At 52.5% G+C, this 19,028-nt stretch overlaps 9 protein-coding genes across 9 annotated transcripts; 6 read left to right on the top strand and 3 right to left on the bottom strand.

Moving 5' to 3' along the window:
- The first annotated feature begins 74 nt into the window (after nucleotides 1-74).
- Nucleotides 75-1,259, top strand: BO82DRAFT_353851 (SNAP receptor SEC22). Its single transcript, XM_025635066.1, has 5 exons — nucleotides 75-195; nucleotides 273-307; nucleotides 394-503; nucleotides 563-968; nucleotides 1,022-1,259. Exons 1-5 carry the CDS (start codon nucleotides 162-164, stop codon nucleotides 1,082-1,084), a joined length of 648 nt encoding a protein of 215 aa, XP_025492500.1. The 5' UTR covers nucleotides 75-161; the 3' UTR covers nucleotides 1,085-1,259.
- Nucleotides 1,130-2,702, bottom strand: BO82DRAFT_308952 (Elongator subunit IKI1). Its single transcript, XM_025632335.1, has 3 exons — nucleotides 2,487-2,702; nucleotides 2,212-2,368; nucleotides 1,130-2,148 (listed from the first exon to the last, which is right to left on the bottom strand). The coding sequence occupies exons 1-3, from the start codon at nucleotides 2,643-2,645 to the stop codon at nucleotides 1,418-1,420; spliced, it is 1,047 nt and encodes a 348-aa protein (XP_025492499.1). The 5' UTR covers nucleotides 2,646-2,702; the 3' UTR covers nucleotides 1,130-1,417.
- A 1,142-nt stretch (nucleotides 2,703-3,844) lies between these two features.
- BO82DRAFT_308951 (SNUT3/LISCH7 family protein) lies at nucleotides 3,845-5,090 on the top strand. The gene is made up of 2 exons (XM_025632334.1): nucleotides 3,845-4,404; nucleotides 4,461-5,090. The coding sequence occupies exons 1-2, from the start codon at nucleotides 4,083-4,085 to the stop codon at nucleotides 4,856-4,858; spliced, it is 720 nt and encodes a 239-aa protein (XP_025492498.1). The 5' UTR covers nucleotides 3,845-4,082; the 3' UTR covers nucleotides 4,859-5,090.
- Nucleotides 5,091-5,248: 158 nt separating this feature from the next.
- On the top strand, nucleotides 5,249-6,674 carry BO82DRAFT_353847 (NAD(P)/FAD-dependent oxidoreductase). The gene is made up of 2 exons (XM_025635065.1): nucleotides 5,249-5,360; nucleotides 5,431-6,674. The coding sequence occupies exons 1-2, from the start codon at nucleotides 5,321-5,323 to the stop codon at nucleotides 6,621-6,623; spliced, it is 1,233 nt and encodes a 410-aa protein (XP_025492497.1). The 5' UTR covers nucleotides 5,249-5,320; the 3' UTR covers nucleotides 6,624-6,674.
- A 294-nt stretch (nucleotides 6,675-6,968) lies between these two features.
- cwh41 (mannosyl-oligosaccharide glucosidase) lies at nucleotides 6,969-9,809 on the top strand (the record flags this gene model as incomplete). Its single annotated transcript, XM_025636943.1, has 7 exons — nucleotides 6,969-7,215; nucleotides 7,288-7,767; nucleotides 7,832-7,989; nucleotides 8,022-8,088; nucleotides 8,145-8,523; nucleotides 8,596-9,505; nucleotides 9,561-9,809. The coding sequence occupies 7 exons, from the start codon at nucleotides 6,969-6,971 to the stop codon at nucleotides 9,807-9,809; spliced, it is 2,490 nt and encodes an 829-aa protein (XP_025492496.1).
- A 474-nt stretch (nucleotides 9,810-10,283) lies between these two features.
- BO82DRAFT_247151 (MMtag domain-containing protein) lies at nucleotides 10,284-10,753 on the bottom strand (the record flags this gene model as incomplete). Its single annotated transcript, XM_025630834.1, has 2 exons — nucleotides 10,284-10,617; nucleotides 10,716-10,753. Coding segments are annotated over 2 exons (372 nt in total), but the record flags the coding sequence as incomplete, so codon positions are not given.
- A 243-nt stretch (nucleotides 10,754-10,996) lies between these two features.
- Nucleotides 10,997-14,375, top strand: BO82DRAFT_391709 (uncharacterized protein). Its single transcript, XM_025638585.1, has 5 exons — nucleotides 10,997-11,449; nucleotides 11,543-11,550; nucleotides 11,617-11,665; nucleotides 11,721-12,538; nucleotides 12,594-14,375. Exons 1-5 carry the CDS (start codon nucleotides 11,351-11,353, stop codon nucleotides 14,338-14,340), a joined length of 2,721 nt encoding a protein of 906 aa, XP_025492494.1. The 5' UTR covers nucleotides 10,997-11,350; the 3' UTR covers nucleotides 14,341-14,375.
- Nucleotides 14,376-14,682: 307 nt separating this feature from the next.
- Nucleotides 14,683-15,498, bottom strand: BO82DRAFT_401617 (uncharacterized protein; the record flags this gene model as incomplete). The annotated part of the gene is made up of 3 exons (XM_025639275.1): nucleotides 14,683-14,993; nucleotides 15,062-15,416; nucleotides 15,478-15,498. The coding sequence occupies 3 exons, from the start codon at nucleotides 15,496-15,498 to the stop codon at nucleotides 14,683-14,685; spliced, it is 687 nt and encodes a 228-aa protein (XP_025492493.1).
- Nucleotides 15,499-17,369: 1,871 nt separating this feature from the next.
- BO82DRAFT_282014 (cation diffusion facilitator family transporter) lies at nucleotides 17,370-18,984 on the top strand (the record flags this gene model as incomplete). The annotated part of the gene is made up of 9 exons (XM_025631355.1): nucleotides 17,370-17,451; nucleotides 17,510-17,559; nucleotides 17,628-17,672; nucleotides 17,734-17,881; nucleotides 17,938-18,018; nucleotides 18,088-18,161; nucleotides 18,224-18,458; nucleotides 18,536-18,615; nucleotides 18,679-18,984. 9 exons carry the CDS (start codon nucleotides 17,370-17,372, stop codon nucleotides 18,982-18,984), a joined length of 1,101 nt encoding a protein of 366 aa, XP_025492492.1.
- Between the last annotated feature and the right edge of the window lie 44 nt (nucleotides 18,985-19,028).

The raw sequence follows: 19,028 nt of genomic DNA, 5'->3' as shown, positions 1-19,028 counted from the left end.
CGACCGCCTTGCGCTTGGGGGCCATTGTTCCGCGGCGGCCTGGCCTGGGCCAGATAAGTCGGAGTAGAACAACAGCGATAGCTGGCGTCTGCAATACTGTCACCGACGCAGCAGTTAGCTTGTTTTCTGAAGAAATCAACTCTCAATATCTTCCTGTCAAGATGGTCAGGTCAACTCAAATCGCCAGGATCGATGGTATGGTTAGAATGCTACTGCTGCTGTTATGGGGAGAGGGGGTGTGTGTCCGCAGCTTGGCTAATGTTTAGAGACAGGCTTGATGTTGGCAGCGTCGGTGGACGATGAACAGGTCAGTCGGTTGGCGAAGCGCTTTCAAGTGAATGTGAAGCATAGTGGCATCGTCACTAACACAGAGCGCTTTCTTTCCTTGCACAGTCCGAGGTGGAGCTGTCAGAGATCAAGTCTCAGGCGAAGATGATATTCCGTCGCTTGAACCGTAATTCAGAGCCGCAGGCGAGCATTGAATCCGGCCAGTTCAGTCTACAGTAAGGACAGAGTGAATATTTTGGAACCCAACTTATGCTCACTCCCGCGCGTTGTCTAGCTATATCATCCAAGACGACATTTGCTTCCTCTGCATATGCGATCGCTCCTACCCCCGCAAGCTTGCCTTCACTTATCTTGCCGACCTTGCGACAGAATTCACCACCACATACTCGCCAACACAGTACCAGTCTCCCACCCTGCGACCGTACGCCTTTGTGGAGTTTGATACCTTCATCCAGCGGACCAAGAAGCTCTACCAGGACAGTCGTGCGTCGGCGAACCTTGACCGTTTGAATGACGAACTTCGGGATGTGACAAAGGTGATGACCAAGAACATTGAGGATCTACTGTACCGTGGTGATAGCTTGGAACGCATGGGAGAGTTGTCCGGCCGGCTTCGGGAAGACAGCAAGAAGTACAGGAAAGCGGCGGTCCGCATCAACTGGGAGCTGCTTGTCAAGCAGGTGAGTACAAACGCCTCCATGGCACACAGAGAGTACCGCTAATCGTTCCATAGTACGGCCCATTTGCAGGCGTCGGCTTCATTCTCCTTTTCATGATCTGGTGGCGCTTCTTCTAATTCTGCGCTTGGCAGCCACAAATTTGTATACCCACTAATATGAATGTATGCATAGTTAATGTCTTCGGTGGATGCAGGACACCATCGTCCTTGGCTCAGAACTCGAGAGAATTTCTGAATTCATACAATTCCTGTTTCATTGTCTGCCGCGAGTGTGTGTGTATGCGTGAGGCACGTGTGACGCATGTGTGATAGATTTCGAGTCCCTCTATGTAATCATAAGTCATTAAGGTAGTCATATTCTGCGGGCCAGAAAAGCGTGGGATCGTTCGACCCAGCATCTAGACAGCTTATCAACTCCGTGAAACAGAATTTATGGCCGGTGTGTCTATCTCAGATCTCATCCTCCTCTTCGTCAAAGTCGTCTTCCTCTCCCATGTCGTACAAGATCCGGCCCCCTTCGCCTGGGCCGTCGCCTTGCTGCGCATCAAAGTACGGCAGCACGACACCTTCACGATCCCTCCTCTGTCGATCTGTAAGACGGAGCTCAAAAGTCGATTCGGGTTCCTCTTCTCCCGCGCCAAAGTCCGGCTCCTGTGGCGGGCGATACAATGGGTGGTCGTCCAACAACGTCACGATCTCCTTTGCATACTGTGGGGGATAGCGCGAAGCCGGCGGCAAGATGTACCATTCCAGAACGCCGCGGCCACTTTTTCTCCGGTGCTCCAACTCCAGTACAACGCCCTGGGCGGAGTCGTTGCCGATCGGCTTATCCGATCTTCCCAGAAGCACGCCATCCAGTTCTTCTTCCAGACCGAAAACCGGCGGAACCAGACTCCTATCGCGAGCCGCCTTTTGAGCCAGTATGTGTGAGAACGAGTGCAGGCGGATGATCGTGGTTGCGAGGTAGGTCAACATGGACAGGGGCGACGGGGTGTAAGGCGACGGAAGCGGCGGGCTGGGGACATCTTGGTGGAAGGTGACCACGAGCGAGGCTTCGACTTTAGAGGCCGCGGGGCCTTGTGGCATGAGGAATGAGCTCAGGAACGACGATACGTTGAAATGTGCGTCGGTTCTCCTCGCATGCAGGAGCGGGTTGATGGCATCGATCAGAATCAGGCGCCCTGGCTTTGTGTTAGTCCTGTTGCCATTGAACCGTTGCCAGGATGGAGGTCGCATATACGTACTGCGAGAGGAACCGCTGGTCGAAACATTTGTGTAGGCTGCATTGACGGCCTTGATAATTTCCAGGGGGCTCTTCTTCCGAGCGGCAACGAAGGCATCGACACCCTCGAGCGGTTTCAGCGTCTCGAATGCGACAAACGTGATATGAACTTTGGATAACTGTGAAGAAAGTTAGTCACCTTCTCATGCAGCGGCGTGACATAGACCCGCTGGACAATTGGGTGTGTGAAGACAGGCACAAAGCTCGCCGGAGTCATAAGTCAATGGTTTAAATCACCTTTGCGCGTCGGATATATTCCTTGATCAATGCTGTTGCGGGCTGCTCTAAAGAATCCAATACCAGCGCAAGCGGCGACGCTGTGTCTCTGAGACTGAGAAGTTTCGATATCAAGAGCAGGTTATGAGTCTGTCTGTGGGAGGTGTTGGTGGGAGCCATTCTGCTGGATTCGGCCGTGGGGAGCAACGGACATTGAAGAAAATGCGAAGATTGCGGGGTCGGTTTTTGCATGCAATAATGAACGCCGCCCGGCGGGGAGCTTAACCTCTGGAGGGGTTCGGCCTCCTCAAGGAGTTCCAATCAGCAAGCTCGCCGGCTTTAAGCTCAGCGCCTGCTTCCGATGTATGAGTAGTCGGATCCACCGGACTTCTTTTCCCTTTCCAGAACTATACATGTCGACATTGAATCGATGTCCTTATGATCGAATCATATCAGTGGTATCTCGACTACTTGCATCAGCCTCCTTAATTTGACCTTCTCGCCAGCATGACTGGTATCAGCTTTCTACGGCACCCGTCACTTCCCACTCTTAACTGCAGTACAGTCGACCCAGTAAAAGAGGTGGTGGCCTGGCTTTCAGCTTTTCCATATGTCATGTCACGGCCTAAGGCAGCTGGGGGCTAGCACAAGCCTTAAAGATACTACGATAGCACTTTATCGTGTTCTTCATCTCGCTTGTGCTCATTTTCTTAAACCCCTACAGACAACTTCTGGCAATTGATCTGACCAGAGCGTTGGATTTATCTACTCAGTTCACCAGAATGCGGGAAATAACTTTACTCATATGCAGGAAACCTCCCTCCTAGAAAAGCGCTACGGTGATCGATACTCTGAAAAGCCCGTTCGCTGCAGTGTAGCTCAGCGGTTCTCGACAGATATATCTTTGTCACCCATGATTCTGCCATTTATATGACATCGCCCCTGCTGAATTCGAAATTCGGTATACCTCAAACATCAACACCTGAAAGCTAACTCCTCTAGCCAGATTTCTTACAGGGTAGAAGAGATTAATCAAGGGTTTGCTGCGAGTATTCTTCGACAAAGCGCGCTGGCTTGTTTATTTGGAATCAAGTATGGGACGGTGCACAAAATACAGTGTTTCACTCTTTCGCTTCGTTTCAATAGTATGCTATGCAGTTTAAGCCGTCTGACTACTAGCTTAAGGCTACAGACAAGCAAGATCGCAAGAGATTGGCAATGTGCCAGGCCTAGTAAATATTTGATAATGATTCCGAAAGTCGAAATTGCCTCCAAGCTTCCGCGACATTAGCCGCGCAAATGGTACAAACCGGCGACCGTAACAACTCCACGCTTTCAGCTTTGGTTTTGGAGTCAGTCACTGGACACAATTTCTCAGACACTCTCCTACATGCTGCCAGCCAGCTCATATTCGTGCAATTGGATAATCCCTCTCAAAATTACGACTGCCATGATTTGACCTGCTTCCAAGTTTTGCTATAGACACATTTTCCCACCTCCCTCCCTACCCGCTATCGTTCGCCGCGGGAACAAAACCTCACGCATCGACTTCACAACACAGCCTACCCGCCACTTCAGCGCATACGTACTACGAGACCAAACCTACAGACCGCGACAATGGCGGACCCTCCAGCGAAACGTGCACGGAGACCCGATAGCTCTACAATGTGGGATCAGGATGACAGGAGAACACGCTCGCCCGAGCCAGAGTTAGATTACACCCGAAGCCCGCGGCGGGAGCATGGAAAGGAGCAAGGCCGGCGCGATGGACCCAGAGATGATCGAAGATACCGCTCTCGCTCGAGGGACCGGAGAGACAGGCGCCGCGATAGGAGCAGGTCAGGCGACCGTAGGGATCGTGATCGAAGGGACCGAGACCGTGACGGGCGAGTTACGAGGGAGAGAAGTGTCAGCAGGGAGAGGTATCATGATAGACGAGGTATGTGGCTCACTGACACCTACCCAGCCGGTACCGTGCCTAACTTGGTGCTACAGGTTATCTATCAAAAGGAGACAGATATCGGTCTCGATCCCCTGTCCGGAATGGCAACAGAGACAGATCCAGGACGCCACCCCCCAGAGGCCCCAGGGCTGACCGTAATCCTGATCGCAGAGACCCTCGAGCACAGCCGAATGGTGTCGCGGACACAAAATCGCGATATGGCCAACCTCGGGACGAGACGGAAATGGATATCGACGATGCCGCCGACGATGACGATTTCGAAGAGATGATGCGCCGGAACATGGGCTTCACAAGATTCAGGAGCACGAAGAATACCAAGGTCCCCGGCAACAATGTCTATGGCATTCGGAAGGAGAAGAAGACGGAGTACAGACAGTACATGAACCGCATAGGAGGATTCAACAGACCACTCAGTCCGTCGAGGCAGTGATTTCATCGCAGATCTCCCTTCACAGAGCTTCATTGCTTGCTATCACTTACAAGCCATCTTCTCATTCACATTTTCCTCTATCTGCTTGCCATTATTTTTATTATTGGGTGATATCATTGTTTTTGTTCCTTAAGGATTTGTCGCAACATGCATTGCTGGAGTAAGATTATGGGTGGCCTTTGCTTTTTCCGAGCTTGATAAAAACAGGCGAATAAATATTACTCAAACCTGCCTTCACTTTCTAAAGAAATTCAACTGAAAATCAAGTAAACCAAACCTCTTATCGGCGTCTAGTAAGCGCTCGGGAACACATGACCGGAGTGACGTAGGTGCTCTTAAGAAGCTCTCTCCACCCCCCTCTTCTGGTTCTTTCCCCTGAACCACGGACATATTCCTGCGACAGGCTCGCCAATCGTGGCTTCATTAAGAACTATAGGCTCTATATTTGCGCCATATCGCAGGATGTCCACCAGCAGCGAGCGTCGTGAGATTGTCATTGTGGGTATGTTTATGGTTTCAGTCGATCGACCCCGCACGATTGATGCTTCTTTATGCTGACAACCTGTTTTCAGGCGGTGGTATCATCGGATGCTGCTCAGCTTACTACCTGACACGCCATCCGTCCTTTGACCCATCTCGCCACTCGGTGACTCTGATTGAAGCAACCGAGATTGCAGGAGGGGCGTCGGGAAAAGCTGGTGGTCTTCTGGCTTTATGGGCCTACCCGAGCAGCATCGTGCCGCTGAGTTACAAGTTGCACGCCGAACTGGCCAAGGAGCATAATGGCACGGATCGATGGGGGTATCGTGAAGTCAACTGTGGGCAGCTTATCATCGACGGTCGACGACTGCCTGAAAAGAAAAAGCAAAGCGGGGGGAAATCAGAAGAGTCCGTGTCGCTGCAGAAACGAAGCGCCGCTGCCTTGGAGAAGCTGAAGTCTGCTCGAGTGCCGAAAGACCTGGATTGGATTGAGCCTGAGCTTGTGAGAGGCTATGAGAGCATGAGTGATCCTGGAGAGACAGCCCAAGTCCATCCTTACCTGTTTACCACTTCCATCGCCAAGCTAGCCGAGGAAAGTGGTGCAAAGATCACCCTGGGATCGGTTACTGGCATCAACTACTCCGAGGACGCTGTCCAGTCGGTGACCTATACTAACAAGAAGACCGGAGAACCGCAGACCATCTCTGCAACTGATGTCATTGTTGCTGCTGGTCCCTGGACGAGGGCCGTCCTGCCGGAAGCACCCATTTCGGCGACTCGTGCCCACAGTGTTGTGATCCGGCCCCAAGAGCCGGTCAGCGCATATACCCTTTTCACCAACATTGCGCTACCGGCCAATTTTGATCCAACCAAGCCTTCCCGTCCAGATGTGGCAAGCCCAGAGATCTATGCTCGTCCGGACGCCACAGTCTACGCCTGTGGTGAAGGTGATCAAACTGTTCCCCTGCCTCCGACGTCCGCCGAGGTCGAGGTTGACGAGATGCGATGCCAAGAGATCATCAACCAGGTCGGCAGTATATCTGATCACCTTCGCAATGGAGAGATCTGCGCGCGACAGGCTTGCTATTTGCCAAATGTGGCCGCTGCTCGTGGGGGCCCCATGATCGGCCATACGGGTACGAAGGGATTGTATCTAGCAGCTGGTCACACCTGCTGGGGCATTCAGAATGCGCCTGGCACTGGTAAACTCATCAGCGAGTTCGTCTTCGATGGGGAGGCTAAAAGCGCACGCATCAGAGCGCTTGACCCGAGAGAATACTTTTGAAGGACGCATAGATACATAGAAGCTAAATAAAGTAGATAAGTTACTGGTTGCCTTCTTCTACACAGTATATGCGTAACCCAGCCTGCAGAGGTACTAGCGCAGGTACGTCGTACCTTGGCCCAGCGGCCGCGGCACTGCGGAGCTTGGGCCACGTAAGTTGCGGAGCGGAAGAGCGGCCGATGCTCCTGCGGATTAAATGACAGATAGTTATTTCACACTGCGTACCACCACCACCACCACCATCACTCACTCTACCGGGGGAAGCTTTATCGATTTAGGCTTCTTCCCATGATCGATCCCTATCAGTGAGACTTGCAAATTCTCATTCGATGCTTTCTCTGGAAAATGTATCTCTCTAAACTTCCATTACTGCTAGCGCCGTTACTCAATGCCGCTACGGTGTTCTCCGACCAAGCTCCAGCAGATGATCTGTCAGTCTTGACCAACGAGGTTGCAAGGGCCAACAACCAATCTCTACTATGGGGCCCTTACAAGCCGAACCTGTACTTCGGGGTCCGCCCTCGAATTCCCAACAGCTTCTTCGCCGGGTTGATGTGGGCCAACGTGGACGACTATGCCACGGCACAGCAGAGTAAGTGTAGCAGTGATGTGTCTTCTTTGTGAAGGGCATTCGGGGTGCACATAACACTGACATACCGAAAAGACTTTAGGCACACATGCGAACAGAACGAGGGGATGGCCGGATACGGCTGGGACGAGTACGACATTCGGAAGGGTGGCCGCCAGACAATCCACGACGAAGGCAATGCTCTCGACATGACGATCGACTTCATCAAGGTCCCCGGTGGACAGCATGGAGGCAGCTGGGCTGCCCGTGTGAAGGGTGTTCCCCGCGAGAACGGCTCCCCCGATCAGTCTACGACCGTTGTTTTTTACACTGGGCTGGAGGGACTCGGAAACCTGGGCGTGGCCACTGAATTCGAGGACTCCCGCGGCTTCGAAGGCGACGTGAAGCTTACGGGCTATACCTCGGACCTTGGTGCTTTCTCGGTTGATGTCACTGCTGGTCCCGCAACCAATGATCACCCTGAGAATGACCACCCATCCTACGATGAAAAGCCCCTGGACCGGACACTGGTGTCTAGCTTGGCTTTGAACCCGGAACAGCTGTGGCAGACCAAAGGTATGCTTTATCCATCAGTGGAAATGTTTTCCCACTTTGGTAATAACTAATGACATTGATAAAGTGATTTTGTTCTCCAAGATGAAGGAAGAGGTTGATGCTGCTATTGAGAAGCACGGCCAGGAGAACCCCCCGCCTGCTTCTCAGATCTTCACGATTAAGAACGAACCCGGCGATGGAAATATCCATCTCGTGCAGAAGGTGTTCAAGGGTGCTTTTGAGGTAGGTAACATACAGAATAACTCTTATGGTAGCTAATTGCTAACTTCAGCCAGTTCGATATTCTTTTCTCGTCCGGATCTTCACCGCTACCGTTGACATGTGAGAAAAAACAAACCCAACAGCTCTGGTGACTATCGACTAATGGTTTAAACCAGCGGAAATATTGACTGAGCAGATTAGCACGGCATCTCTCGCCTTCTCTGATAGATTCGAGAAGATTCATCCTCCGCAAGCTCCTTTTGACACGGCGGAATATCTACAGTTCTCCAAGTCGATGTTGTCCAACCTTGTCGGTGGCATTGGTTACTTCCATGGTACAGATATTGTTGATCGATCGGAGGCGCCTGAGTATGACGAGGAGAATGAGGGCTTCTGGGAAGAGACTGCAGAAGCCAGAAGTCGGGCTCGTCCTGTTCTCGAGGGACCCAAGACCCTCTTTACTTGCGTTCCTTCCCGCCCTTTCTTCCCTAGGGGTTTCCTTTGGGACGAGGGTTTCCACCTGATCCCTGTTGTTGACTGGGATATGGATCTAGCGTAGGTTTTCACAACGCCCGGGACAATTGCTTGGGCTTCGCATTTTGGATTGACATTGCTAACGTCGAGTAGACTCGAAATCGTCAAGAGCTGGTTCAACCTCATGGATGAGGATGGCTGGATTGCTCGGGAGCAGATTCTCGGCTCGGAAGCTCGCAGCAAAGTCCCATCCGAGTTCACAATCCAGTATCCCCATTATGCCAACCCTCCGACTCTGTTCGTCATTCTGGAGGCTTTCGTCGATAAGCTCGATGCTAAGAAGAATGCTTCGGTCAACCGGCCGTCTGACTATGAGATCACCGAGGGCCTCAACTCAGCTTTCGTTGAGACCCCAGAGTTGGGCGATGCTTATATGCGCTCAATCTACCCTCTGCTCAAGAAACACTACTTCTGGTACAGGAAGACTCAATTTGGAGACATTAAGTCCTATGACCGGGAAGCATTCTCAACCAAGGAAGCATACCGCTGGCGAGGAAGGTCTGTTCAGCACATTCTGACCTCGGGCTTGGATGACTACCCTCGGCCTCAGCCTCCCCACCCCGGCGAGCTGCATGTCGATTTGATCAGTTGGATGGGTATGATGACCCGTGCCATTCGTCGTATCGCCGAGGCACTTGGAAATGAAGAGGATGCCGAACAGTTCAGGAATTACGAGATCGCTATCTCGCGGAACATCGACGATCTGCACTGGGACGATGACGCGCAGACGTACTGCGATGCCACCATTGATGAATACGAGGAGAGCGTTCATGTGTGCCACAAGGGCTACATCTCGATCTTCCCCTTCTTGACCGGAATGCTGGGCACTGACAGCCCTCACTTGAAGGCCGTTTTGGATCTGATTGGCAACCCGGAAGAACTCTGGAGCGATTATGGCATCCGTAGTTTGAGCAAGAAGGATGAGTTCTATGGCACTGACGAGAATTATTGGAGAAGTCCCATCTGGGTCAACATCAATTACCTCGTGGTCAAGAACCTCTACGTAAGTCAATATCGCCCAATTGAATTGAAACATGAAGCTGATCGTTTTCGCGCAGGATGTTGCAATCAGACCCGGTCCCCACAGCGAGCAAGCCCGTGAGCTGTATTCCAATCTGCGGAAGAATTTGGTCGAGAATGTGTTCAGACAGTGGAAGGCAACTGGCTTTGCTTGGGAGCAGTACAACCCCGAGACCGGACAAGGGCAGCGGACACAGCACTTCACCGGCTGGACAAGTATGGTTGTGAAGATCATGTCCATGCCCGATCTGCCCGCCAGCGGAGCACAGGGCCACGATGAATTGTAGACGTAGATCGATGAGGATATCTTGATGTGATATACAATAAGATAGCAAGCTTTCCAAACAACTGTACAGTGTTACTTATTCCCAAACTCCTGACTCCTGGTATGCGAGTAGATTGCATGTTCAATGGCGGCGACGGTCAGAAAAATCCCTGTCTCTGGGGTCTGCGCGAAGACGATCGTCTCGACGTTTCCTGTGATCGTCGCGAGTCCTCTCTTTACTCCGCGAGCGCGAGCGCGATCGCCTTCTTCGATGATCGCGATCCCGCGATCTGGATCGCGACCTGTGTCGGTGAGTGCGGGGATGACGGTCATCCTCGCCACGATGTCTGCGGTGCCTACGCTCCCGGTCTCTGTCCCTGTTTCTGTCCCGGTCCGATGTTCGATCCCGCCGCCGCTCTCCGTCAGGACTGCGGCTATGGCCGCCTCTCCGTCTCCGACTGGAGCGCGGGTCAGCATCCCCTCGAGATGAACCGTAACCAAGTCCCTTTCCAGCCTCGTCACCCCCTTCCTTATCCGCAGCTTCTGACGGGCCACCGAGTGGGGTCAAGTTGGCATTCTCCGACGCCTTAGCGGGAATAGGTAGCCCCAAAGCTCGCGCCATCGCCTCTTCCTCAGCCTCTTTGACCCGTTGTTTCTCCTCGCGATCCCTCCTTGCTTGATCCTCATCGTCCGCGTCGCCTTTAGCATACCATGTCAAATCCTTGCCCTGTTGCCAGCGACCGACAGGGGCCATGAGAGAGTGCCCCAGGTAGTTTTCGCGATGCGAGGAGTCCTTGACATCGGACCATTTGAAGTCGCCGCGGCCGCCGCTAGAAGGATGGGGCTGTCAGTTACTGAGGTCTGCGGTCATGTTCGGACATGAGGCTCGGGGTTCAGAATGTGCCGAGGGTCGTGGAAGAGAACTCACCGGCTGCCTTCCTTGCGAACACCTGCGACCAAATCCATTCTGGCAGAATATTGGTTGCAGAAGGGGAGGTTGCGGCTGCACAGTACGGCGTAGGAGTACGTATGAGGGAGGGAGTTGCGGGCGAGGAAAAGCGGCGGGAGATCGCTCGGTGGCCCGTGCACGCGCTCAGCCCGAGGCGGCGGCGAATCATCGGATTGGGTTGGCTGACTTCATAATTAATGGACTGGACTGGTAACGTTCGAACTGCGAAAATGCGAAACTACTTTAGCTCAAGCGATGCACGTATCTTTCTAGTCTTTTCGAAGAGAAGCTCATTTTCTCAACTTCCTCTCGCGTCTTGCAGATCCCTCTCTCCCTCCGAGTATGCTCCAACCTCATTACACGGAGTCGCCAGAGCGCAAAGCATCTCTCCTCCGTGTGATGTCACTGGGGACTCGATCCAAATACCCCTCGGCTTCTTTTGCTATTGACAGTCTCTGTCCGCACTTATCACAATCAGCTTGCCCCGATCCCTGCAACCGCTCTCGACCTGCCACGCGAATGGTGGCACACCCGGAGACTCGCTTTGACGCTTACTTAGTGTCTGCTTTCAGCGGTCTCGAGTGTCACCACAACTTGTGTGTTTCCTCACCAGAATGGCGTTCAGTAGCGATGTCGGCAGCAAATCACTCAAGCCCCGTTCACGCGAAGGTCTGCAGCTGAGACCCCTGAATGTTGAGAAAGGAACAGATAGAGTATGTGGTCATTCCTAGTCTCCTACCTAGCGTAATCTTTTTTTATTTCTCTCGTTCGGTTGTTGTCGATCTGAATGCTGACCTACTTTCCAGTTTTCTTCGTGAGTATTTGACTTCCAGATCTCATCATTATGGTATGCCCGAGCCGAGACTGAACTGGTTTGCAGTGCAAATGATATTTATCCTCCACAAACAGCGACATGGAGAAACAATCTGGTAAATCAACAATCCTATCCCATCGTCTACCTTGGTCACTAACACTCGTGGAAAGATTGCGCTGTCGCAGCGTCGCAATCTGCTCTTCGTCGCCTACAACCATCAAATCTATGTCTGGCAACCTGCAGGGTCTTATCAGACGCTAGGCAACAAGCCTGAGATGATTATCACCCCAGTCATGCGAGAGCCCAATGCTGAGGGCTATATCCTACCGTCATCTCCTCATGCAATCAACAACATTCTCGTCGACGACTTGGGCCGTGAGGAGGTGTTGCTACTTGTCACTGACTCGGGCAACGTCTGCGGTTATCGGGTTGAGGCTGTGTACTCGGCGCTGAAGCGAGCAGAGGAGGGTAACGAGAGTCGGCCCCTCGATGGTTCACAGGTTGACCCGTTCTTCGCCGAATATGTTGAAGCCAGTGCCTGGGGCTTGGCCATTCATAAGTTCGCCCGTCTGATCGCCGTGACCGCGAACACAGGCCAGGTCACGGTTTTCGCCTTCGCCCTGGTCGACTCTACCTCTGATAAGAGCAGCGAGTCTGATTGCGACCCGGAGGAAGAGGATGATCTTGCCGACTACGGTCAAACCTGGCTGCAAGTCAAAAGCGGGGAGCAGCTGGCCCAGCTACGGCACTTGATGCCGCACAAACACCGAACGCGGAATATCAGGTTGACATACACAGGCCATTTCGCCAATATCCCATCAGTTGGCTTTTTGAACTGTGATCTCGATCCCAATGGGATGTGGATGGTCAGCACGGATATTGACAACAAGCTTCTCGTCTGGAAAATCTGGGAAAGTCTCGGGCCCTTTAATGTCTACCACTTTAACGACGTCTCGTTTAAGTCATTCCCGGAATCATTGCATCTGGAGTAGGTAAATGATCTACATGCTGCATTAGGGCTCTCTGACTAATGGGTGAAACAGAGAGCGTGGCTGGGCGGTACTCGCTTTGGACCCTCGGAGCTTTCATTTGCTGAAGTCTCCGGAAGAAGCATGCGGCGGGCCCCCTCAACGGCGCGTCAAAAATGGCCAAGCAGTATACGACTTGACAAGAATGAACAGCAAGATCCCAAAGGCTTCTCAGATATACAATTATTTTCCGCCTGCGCCTAAGATTGAACCGAAACAGCCGCTGCTGCCCGATATTTTCGGACCAGACTGTCGTATCAACAGATCTGCTGATGCCTATCACTGTCTCATCACAAATAGCTCACAAGGGACCCCCCGTTGGAATCAAAGCGAAGACTCGATCGCAGAGCTCCGACGACTGAATGTCCCGTCTGCAGCCATTCGACCTTCAGACTCGGCTGATGCGTCCAGCTACCGCGCCGTAGACGGCTCTGTCTTTGAGGACAATCTAAGCCAGGACGGCATATCTGACACGGAGCTGAGTACGGGACCTCTTGACACCCAGGGTCAACAGAATGACGGCACGCCTTTCCCTGCCGGTCAAGCCCCGTTGACGACGCCGGAGTTCCTCCAATTCGCGCTTCTCGAAGCACTTGGCGGTGATGCTCCTGGAGCCGAGTATAGTGATGATGACATGGAAGACTACTCCGAATCCGAAGATGACTGGCACGGCGAGCGGGATTACACTGGACTGGACGATGCCGAGTCAGACGAAGCGTCTGCGATGGCAGCCCGATACCAAGTCTTTGACCGTGCGTCTGGCCCTGCTCTAGTCCCCGACCCACATGCAGTCGCTAACACTTCCGCAGCGCCCATGAGCTCCAATTTTCCAATCCTCCATTTTTCTCAAACCGACATTCGCCTAATCCCTCACCCCTTTGCCACGCACGCTAAGGTCGTGTGCGGCGAACCTCTACGGCAACCCTTCACACACCCCATTGTCTCCATTCGGTCCTGCGATCGCTTTAACATGGTCAAGTATATTCCCGAGCACGGAATCGTCGTCGCAGCGTCTCAAAAGGGGCGTGCGGCCATCATAGCCCTCACTGAGTCCGAGGCGACAGGACAATCCTTCCGCGTCGACTGGATTGTCCCCTTCGAGCATCAAGAGAAATATGGCGACCGTCCTCTGATCCCCCTCTTGGGTATGACCGTAGGTCCGGTGCAGGGGTTCGAGATGCCTCCCGACGTGCCTTATATTCCACGTGACGTAAGGAACAACGACCTCACGTTTCGATATAAGCATTCGAACCTCAGCATGAGCCCTCATGAGCAGCCGGATCCTGCTTTGGTCACGGAGAGACGAGCGAGTAGCATATCACAACCCCCGAGACAAACTTCCACCCTCCGCCCGAGACCTTCTCACCAGCGCCAACTCCGAAGAAAATGGTCTGCTGTTCACGGGCACGATTCACATCCGTCTACCGCGTTCGCCCCCACCGCATACGAAGATCCCACGTCAACTTCGAGTTCCACAATACCCCAGGCCTCAACCTCATCTACCTCCCCCACTACTACTCAACGACCAGCCAGATCATCGTCCAGCAACCCCTTTACCCTTCCCGAATGCCACGCCCTTGCTACCCGCGCCTACTACCCCGAAGAAAGCTGGCGCGGATGGAACCCCTCTCGACGGTATCGGTTAATGCTCATGTACGCCGATCACACACTGATGAGCTACGAGTTCTGGTACAGCTGGAATACGACAGGAGGAAACAGCGGGACGGGGGAGGATGAAGTGGACGAGGTGTTGTTTGTCTAGGTTTAGCTTTCCGCAGTATATTATTTCAATCTGTCTAAATATCGAAAGAATGAACAAGATGAAACGAAATGATTTTACGCCCGGACCCTGCAATGCTTCAATACCAACTAAATCTTGGCGAGACCTTAGGCAGGGGTCTCCTTTACCGATCTCCCAGAGCTCATAGAATATTTTGCGACGGGTGGAGGGTCGGGGAAGAGACCTTGGGCGCAGGTGGCGCTGGAATCGGAAGCGGAGGCTCCCTTGAAACCAAGAGAGGAGGGCAGTCGAGGCTCAGTCCCACGAAGCAGTCAAGAACCCGGAACACCGTCAGTCACTAAGGTAGTACCTAGCACTACTTACCTAGTAAGCCTCCATCAGACCCCTAAACCGCCCAACAATCCCCTCATACGCCCCCCGACTCTCCGAGCCCTCCTCCATCCAATCCCCCGGCCGCACCGCAGGATCGACCCACAATCCCAGCAGCGCCCTGCACCGATCAAGCAAGGCCAGCCGTCCCGGCACTCCGGGCGAGACCATCAAATCGGCGTAAATATTGAAGACCGCCGCCGTGCGCGCGTCCAAGGGGCGCCGCAGCAGCAGCAGCATCGTCCGCTCGCGCACGTCCTGGTACCGTGGAACCGGCGACACCATCATCTGGCGCGGTGGGGGTCCTCGATGCGTTTATGCGTGATGAGCCAGAGGTCGAGTTCGATGCTTCCGCCGTAGCCTGCTTCGTTACGAGCGTGGCGGGCGTCCTCGGCGAGACCGTCCAGGACTTGGATTCGTTTTAGTAGTGGCTGGAGCGGTTTCTCTAGGGGTTGGAGGTGATCCATGTGGTGGGCCAGGGTTGCTCCGATGTGCTGGAGGGCTTGGCTTTGGTGGTGCAGGGCTTGTTCGAGGGCTTGGATTTGCTGGGTTTGCTGCGTGAGGGTTCGCTTTATCGCGCGGATGTCGGGGCGCTGCATGGCTTCGGCGGGGTTGGGGTTGGGGTGGGGATTGTGGTTGTGGGGTCTTTGACGGGCTGGGTGTCGTGCTCTCTGTCTTCGGGCGAGTGGATTGTTGCGTGGGACACGGTTGTATGGCCAGCTCTGTGGCTGGAATCGTTGCAGTTCGTCAAGCTGGGTTGCTTGTCTACGGAGATGGTGGTGGACTTACCTCGCTGGAACGGTTGTTCATCGTGGAGATGATAATGCTGGGCCCCAGATAACCTGATCAAGTTCCGTTGCGGGATAGCTGAGGGGATAGCAGGTGGTATCGAGGAGGCCGGGCGGGCTGATGTCTGACGAAGGTGAAAGCAGAAGAGCAGAAGGGGGTGTGTGAAGATGGGAAAGGAAGAGATGGAGGTAGACATCGTTGGGTGAAGAGATTTGTATAAGGTGTGATTTATCTGGAGAAAGAAAGTAGGTAGCCTGCGAGGCGTCTAGTGAATAAAGCTCCCCTCTAGCCTTAGGATCATACTGGATAGTGTATGACATGTTGCCATCATTTGAGAAAGGCCTTTTGTTATAGCTCCCTTGATGTTACTTGGATAGTGCATGCTGCGAGGGTAAAGCTCTGTTGACTGACGAAGAAGACCATGTTTCGATCTGATAATGTTTAAGTAGCGGATACTAATGAGACTTGTATTGTGCACGCTCGTCTCTAGCCTACGGCAGTTCTGATGCTGTGATCAATAATGTGTCTTGGGTTTGTTGTATTTGAAAGAGGCTCCTTTTTGAACTAGAATAACTATACATTGAAGACAACAGCACAAACCTCCCGACCCTTATTTTGCACCTTGTGCTAATGTGGGTTTTACACATCAGGAACTCGGAGTTCTCGGGTGAATACTAGTCTGTCGAACTAGTGCTGTTTATTTTTTATTTTATTTTTAATCTTTTTTGGATGCTAAAAGTACTGGACATATTATAATTGCGAAGTGAGTAGATGCTGTGCCCTAGTGTAGGATAGGGTTCGGGCTACCTGCCGATGAGCAAACAGCTGTGGTGACTGCTGTGGCTTAAACAGTTTGGTCTAACCGCATGCCTTGGTGGTTTACTGTATAACCACAACCGATCTAAAGTAATGGGGGAATTTCTCCAATTCAGGCACTTATCTAGTACCTAGAGCAGATGATGGAACTTCCAACTATATAGTGCGTATATGCTCTATAGTTTGGTACTGTGCTTGAATAAGTTGGAGTGTAGTAAATTAAAATTGCTTCATCTCAGTCAGTTATAACTCTGTGCGGAGGTAGAGATTGGATGTTCAAACATCTCAAGAAGCGATGTCGTGAAGGCGGTGACTGTTCATTTTTGAGGACCTTGCGGGTGAGGACCCATCTGCTGAGGACCTTGTGGGCAAAACTCCCCAAATTGAACCAATGGATGTAGGTTTATTGGCTCCGCAGCCCTATGAGGCTTAGAATGTTGTGGAGGGTGCTTATTTAACTCTATCTGAACCTCTATTTATGTTTGTATAGACATGGTGTACAGTACCTTCACGTCGCGCAAATGGTGATATATACCTAGTATTGAACTTGTTTTCCTGCCGAACTGTCAAGTCTTGGCCCAGCGTCACGGAGAAATGTTTGCCCTTCGTCCCTGATAGACTTATATAAGCCGCACCCGTCACAATATTTGGGACGAGAAGGCGAATTTAGCAAGAACCGGCTGTAGTGCTAGATTTATCACTTGTGATACAATGGCCGCAGGCACCAGAAGCAAGAACCAAGACATATGTTCTCGCCTTCTGTTATTCCATGTCAGAGAAAGGAAGGACAAGAAAATATCCGAGTCCGATGAATTGTGTGGTCGTGATATCCAAGTCAAATGATGTAGAAGAGGGGCCGGCGCCCGCTACTTACCAACTTTCCACCAGATTCCGCCAATTACTGACCAGTGCTCACAACAGCCCCGGATTTATGCCCTCGCCACTCAGAAGCTTCCAGATACGAGGAGCGAGTCCACGCTAGTCAAGCTAAAGAGATGTGAGATTGTGCAGCCTGACTCCTTTCTGAAGCACACCCCCTCTCTACTTGACTAATATATGAAAACTCGAAGTCAGCCATGGCGTTGCACTTGACTCAGTCCCAGCGTTTGCAGCTGGTGATACTGATTTCCCTGTCTTTCTTCATCGCGGAAATCTCCGGTAGCGAATGCAGCACAACCCCCAATTGGCGACCATATCCTGACTGTTGATTATCTAGTGGGCTTCTACACACGCTCTCTTGCCCTCGTCGCAGATGCATTCCACTATGTGCTAACCCTCGCCCCCTCTTTGATCCTTACGGTACGCTGGGAGGCTAATACTAGTATACCTTCTAGTTGAATGATTTGATCGGATTCATTGTTGCACTCACTGCTCTGAAGGTGACAGGCATTGTCCACGAACCTCCGAGTACCTTGTCTCTAATAGTACCATAAAACCCAGATCTCAGCCAAGACAGATTCGCCCCAGGACCTATCCTTTGGTTGGCAGCGGTCTCGGCTCCTGGGTGCGTTCTTCAACGGTGTTTTCCTTCTCGCACTCGGGATCAGTATCTTCCTCCAATCCATCGAGCGGTTCGTCTCCATTCAGGGTGAGCGCACATATCCCTATGCTGGCAGTCCACAATCCTACTGACACCAAACGCAGTCGTGGAACAACCCAAGCTGGTGCTTATCATCGGCTGTGTGGGACTCGCCCTCAATCTCATTAGTGCCTCGTTCCTTCACGGTTCGTGACGGCTCTTCTGACCATGATGATCACTCCCTAACACATACCTCTACTTTATCTTTCTTCCAGAACACGATCATTCACACGGCGAAGTCCTAGGAGGAACGGAACTCCAAACAAATGCAGAAAGTGGCACAGCGCAGGTTAGAAATACAACCCATTTGAATAACTCGGTGAATGCATTGCTTAGGCTTCTACCGCCCAGGTTTTCGCTCTCCACAACAACCATCGTCACAACAATATCCGACCATCTACAAAGGGCTACGACCTTGGCATGCTCGGGGTCCTGGTTCATGTGCTGGGTGACGCCGCCAACAATGTTGGGGTCATCATCTCGGCGTTGGTGATCTGGCTTACCACGGCCCCCGCTCGCTACTACGCCGACCCTGCTGTTAGCATGGCTATCGCCATCGTCATCCTCACAACGTCCATACCGTTAGGTTCATATCTCTTATACCCCACCACCCAAGAAACCCAATGTTTCGATCCAACTTACCAATCGCTGTGGCCTGATTAGTGCGCAGCTCGGGCAAAATCCTCCTTGAAAGTGTTCCCAGCGGGATCAACCTGGACGACATCAGACATGATCTTGAAACGGTGCGTACCATTCAGTTTACCTGGTTTCCCATCATCTCTTGATGGCTGACCGTCCGGACGTAGATCCCAGGTGTCCTCTCTGTCCACGAACTACACGTCTGGCGGCTGAACCAAGAGAAGGCCTTGGCATCGGTCCATGTCGCGATTGCGAAGGAGACCGTGTCCGAGTTCGTCCAGATCGCCCAGACCATGAGCGATTGCTTCCACAGCTATGGGATCCACTCGGTGACCGTGCAGCCCGAGCTGGGGTCGACGACCCCCGTGCCTGCCACGCCGATGGGGACGGCTGGCTATCGGGGCGATGGGCCCCAGCTGTGCCAGGTCAAGTGTGGGACTGCGTCCTGTGAATTGCTGACGTGCTGTGGCTAGGTCGGAGGGCTTTTCCTCGTACCATGCACCGAGTTGAACTAGTG

Source organism: Aspergillus uvarum, assembly GCF_003184745.1.
Source record: "Aspergillus uvarum CBS 121591 unplaced genomic scaffold BO82scaffold_23, whole genome shotgun sequence".
Taxonomy (NCBI): domain Eukaryota; kingdom Fungi; phylum Ascomycota; class Eurotiomycetes; order Eurotiales; family Aspergillaceae; genus Aspergillus; species Aspergillus uvarum.
The sequence above is the reverse complement of the archived record's forward strand: the minus strand, read 5'-3'. Positions and strand labels throughout refer to the sequence as shown.

Excerpts from the sequence above, each read along its gene's own strand:
- BO82DRAFT_353851 (XM_025635066.1), top strand. The coding sequence starts at position 162 with ATGGTCAGGTCAACTCAAATCGCCAGGATCGATG. Across the intron at positions 196-272 it reads TCAAATCGCCAGGATCGATG|GCTTGATGTTGGCAGCGTCG; the intron begins GTATGGTTAGAA and ends GTTTAGAGACAG. Across the intron at positions 308-393 it reads CGTCGGTGGACGATGAACAG|TCCGAGGTGGAGCTGTCAGA; the intron begins GTCAGTCGGTTG and ends TTCCTTGCACAG.
- BO82DRAFT_308952 (XM_025632335.1), bottom strand. The coding sequence starts at position 2,645 with ATGGCTCCCACCAACACCTCCCACAGACAGACTCATAACCTGCTCTTG. Across the intron at positions 2,369-2,486 it reads AATATATCCGACGCGCAAAG|TTATCCAAAGTTCATATCAC; the intron begins GTGATTTAAACC and ends CTTTCTTCACAG. Across the intron at positions 2,149-2,211 it reads GACCAGCGGTTCCTCTCGCA|GGCGCCTGATTCTGATCGAT; the intron begins GTACGTATATGC and ends ACACAAAGCCAG.
- BO82DRAFT_308951 (XM_025632334.1), top strand. The coding sequence starts at position 4,083 with ATGGCGGACCCTCCAGCGAAACGTGCACGGAGACCCGATAGCTCTACA. Across the intron at positions 4,405-4,460 it reads GAGGTATCATGATAGACGAG|GTTATCTATCAAAAGGAGAC; the intron begins GTATGTGGCTCA and ends TTGGTGCTACAG.
- BO82DRAFT_353847 (XM_025635065.1), top strand. The coding sequence starts at position 5,321 with ATGTCCACCAGCAGCGAGCGTCGTGAGATTGTCATTGTGG. Across the intron at positions 5,361-5,430 it reads TCGTGAGATTGTCATTGTGG|GCGGTGGTATCATCGGATGC; the intron begins GTATGTTTATGG and ends ACCTGTTTTCAG.
- BO82DRAFT_391709 (XM_025638585.1), top strand. The coding sequence starts at position 11,351 with ATGGCGTTCAGTAGCGATGTCGGCAGCAAATCACTCAAGCCCCGTTCA. Across the intron at positions 11,666-11,720 it reads CGACATGGAGAAACAATCTG|ATTGCGCTGTCGCAGCGTCG; the intron begins GTAAATCAACAA and ends ACTCGTGGAAAG. Across the intron at positions 12,539-12,593 it reads CCGGAATCATTGCATCTGGA|AGAGCGTGGCTGGGCGGTAC; the intron begins GTAGGTAAATGA and ends TGGGTGAAACAG.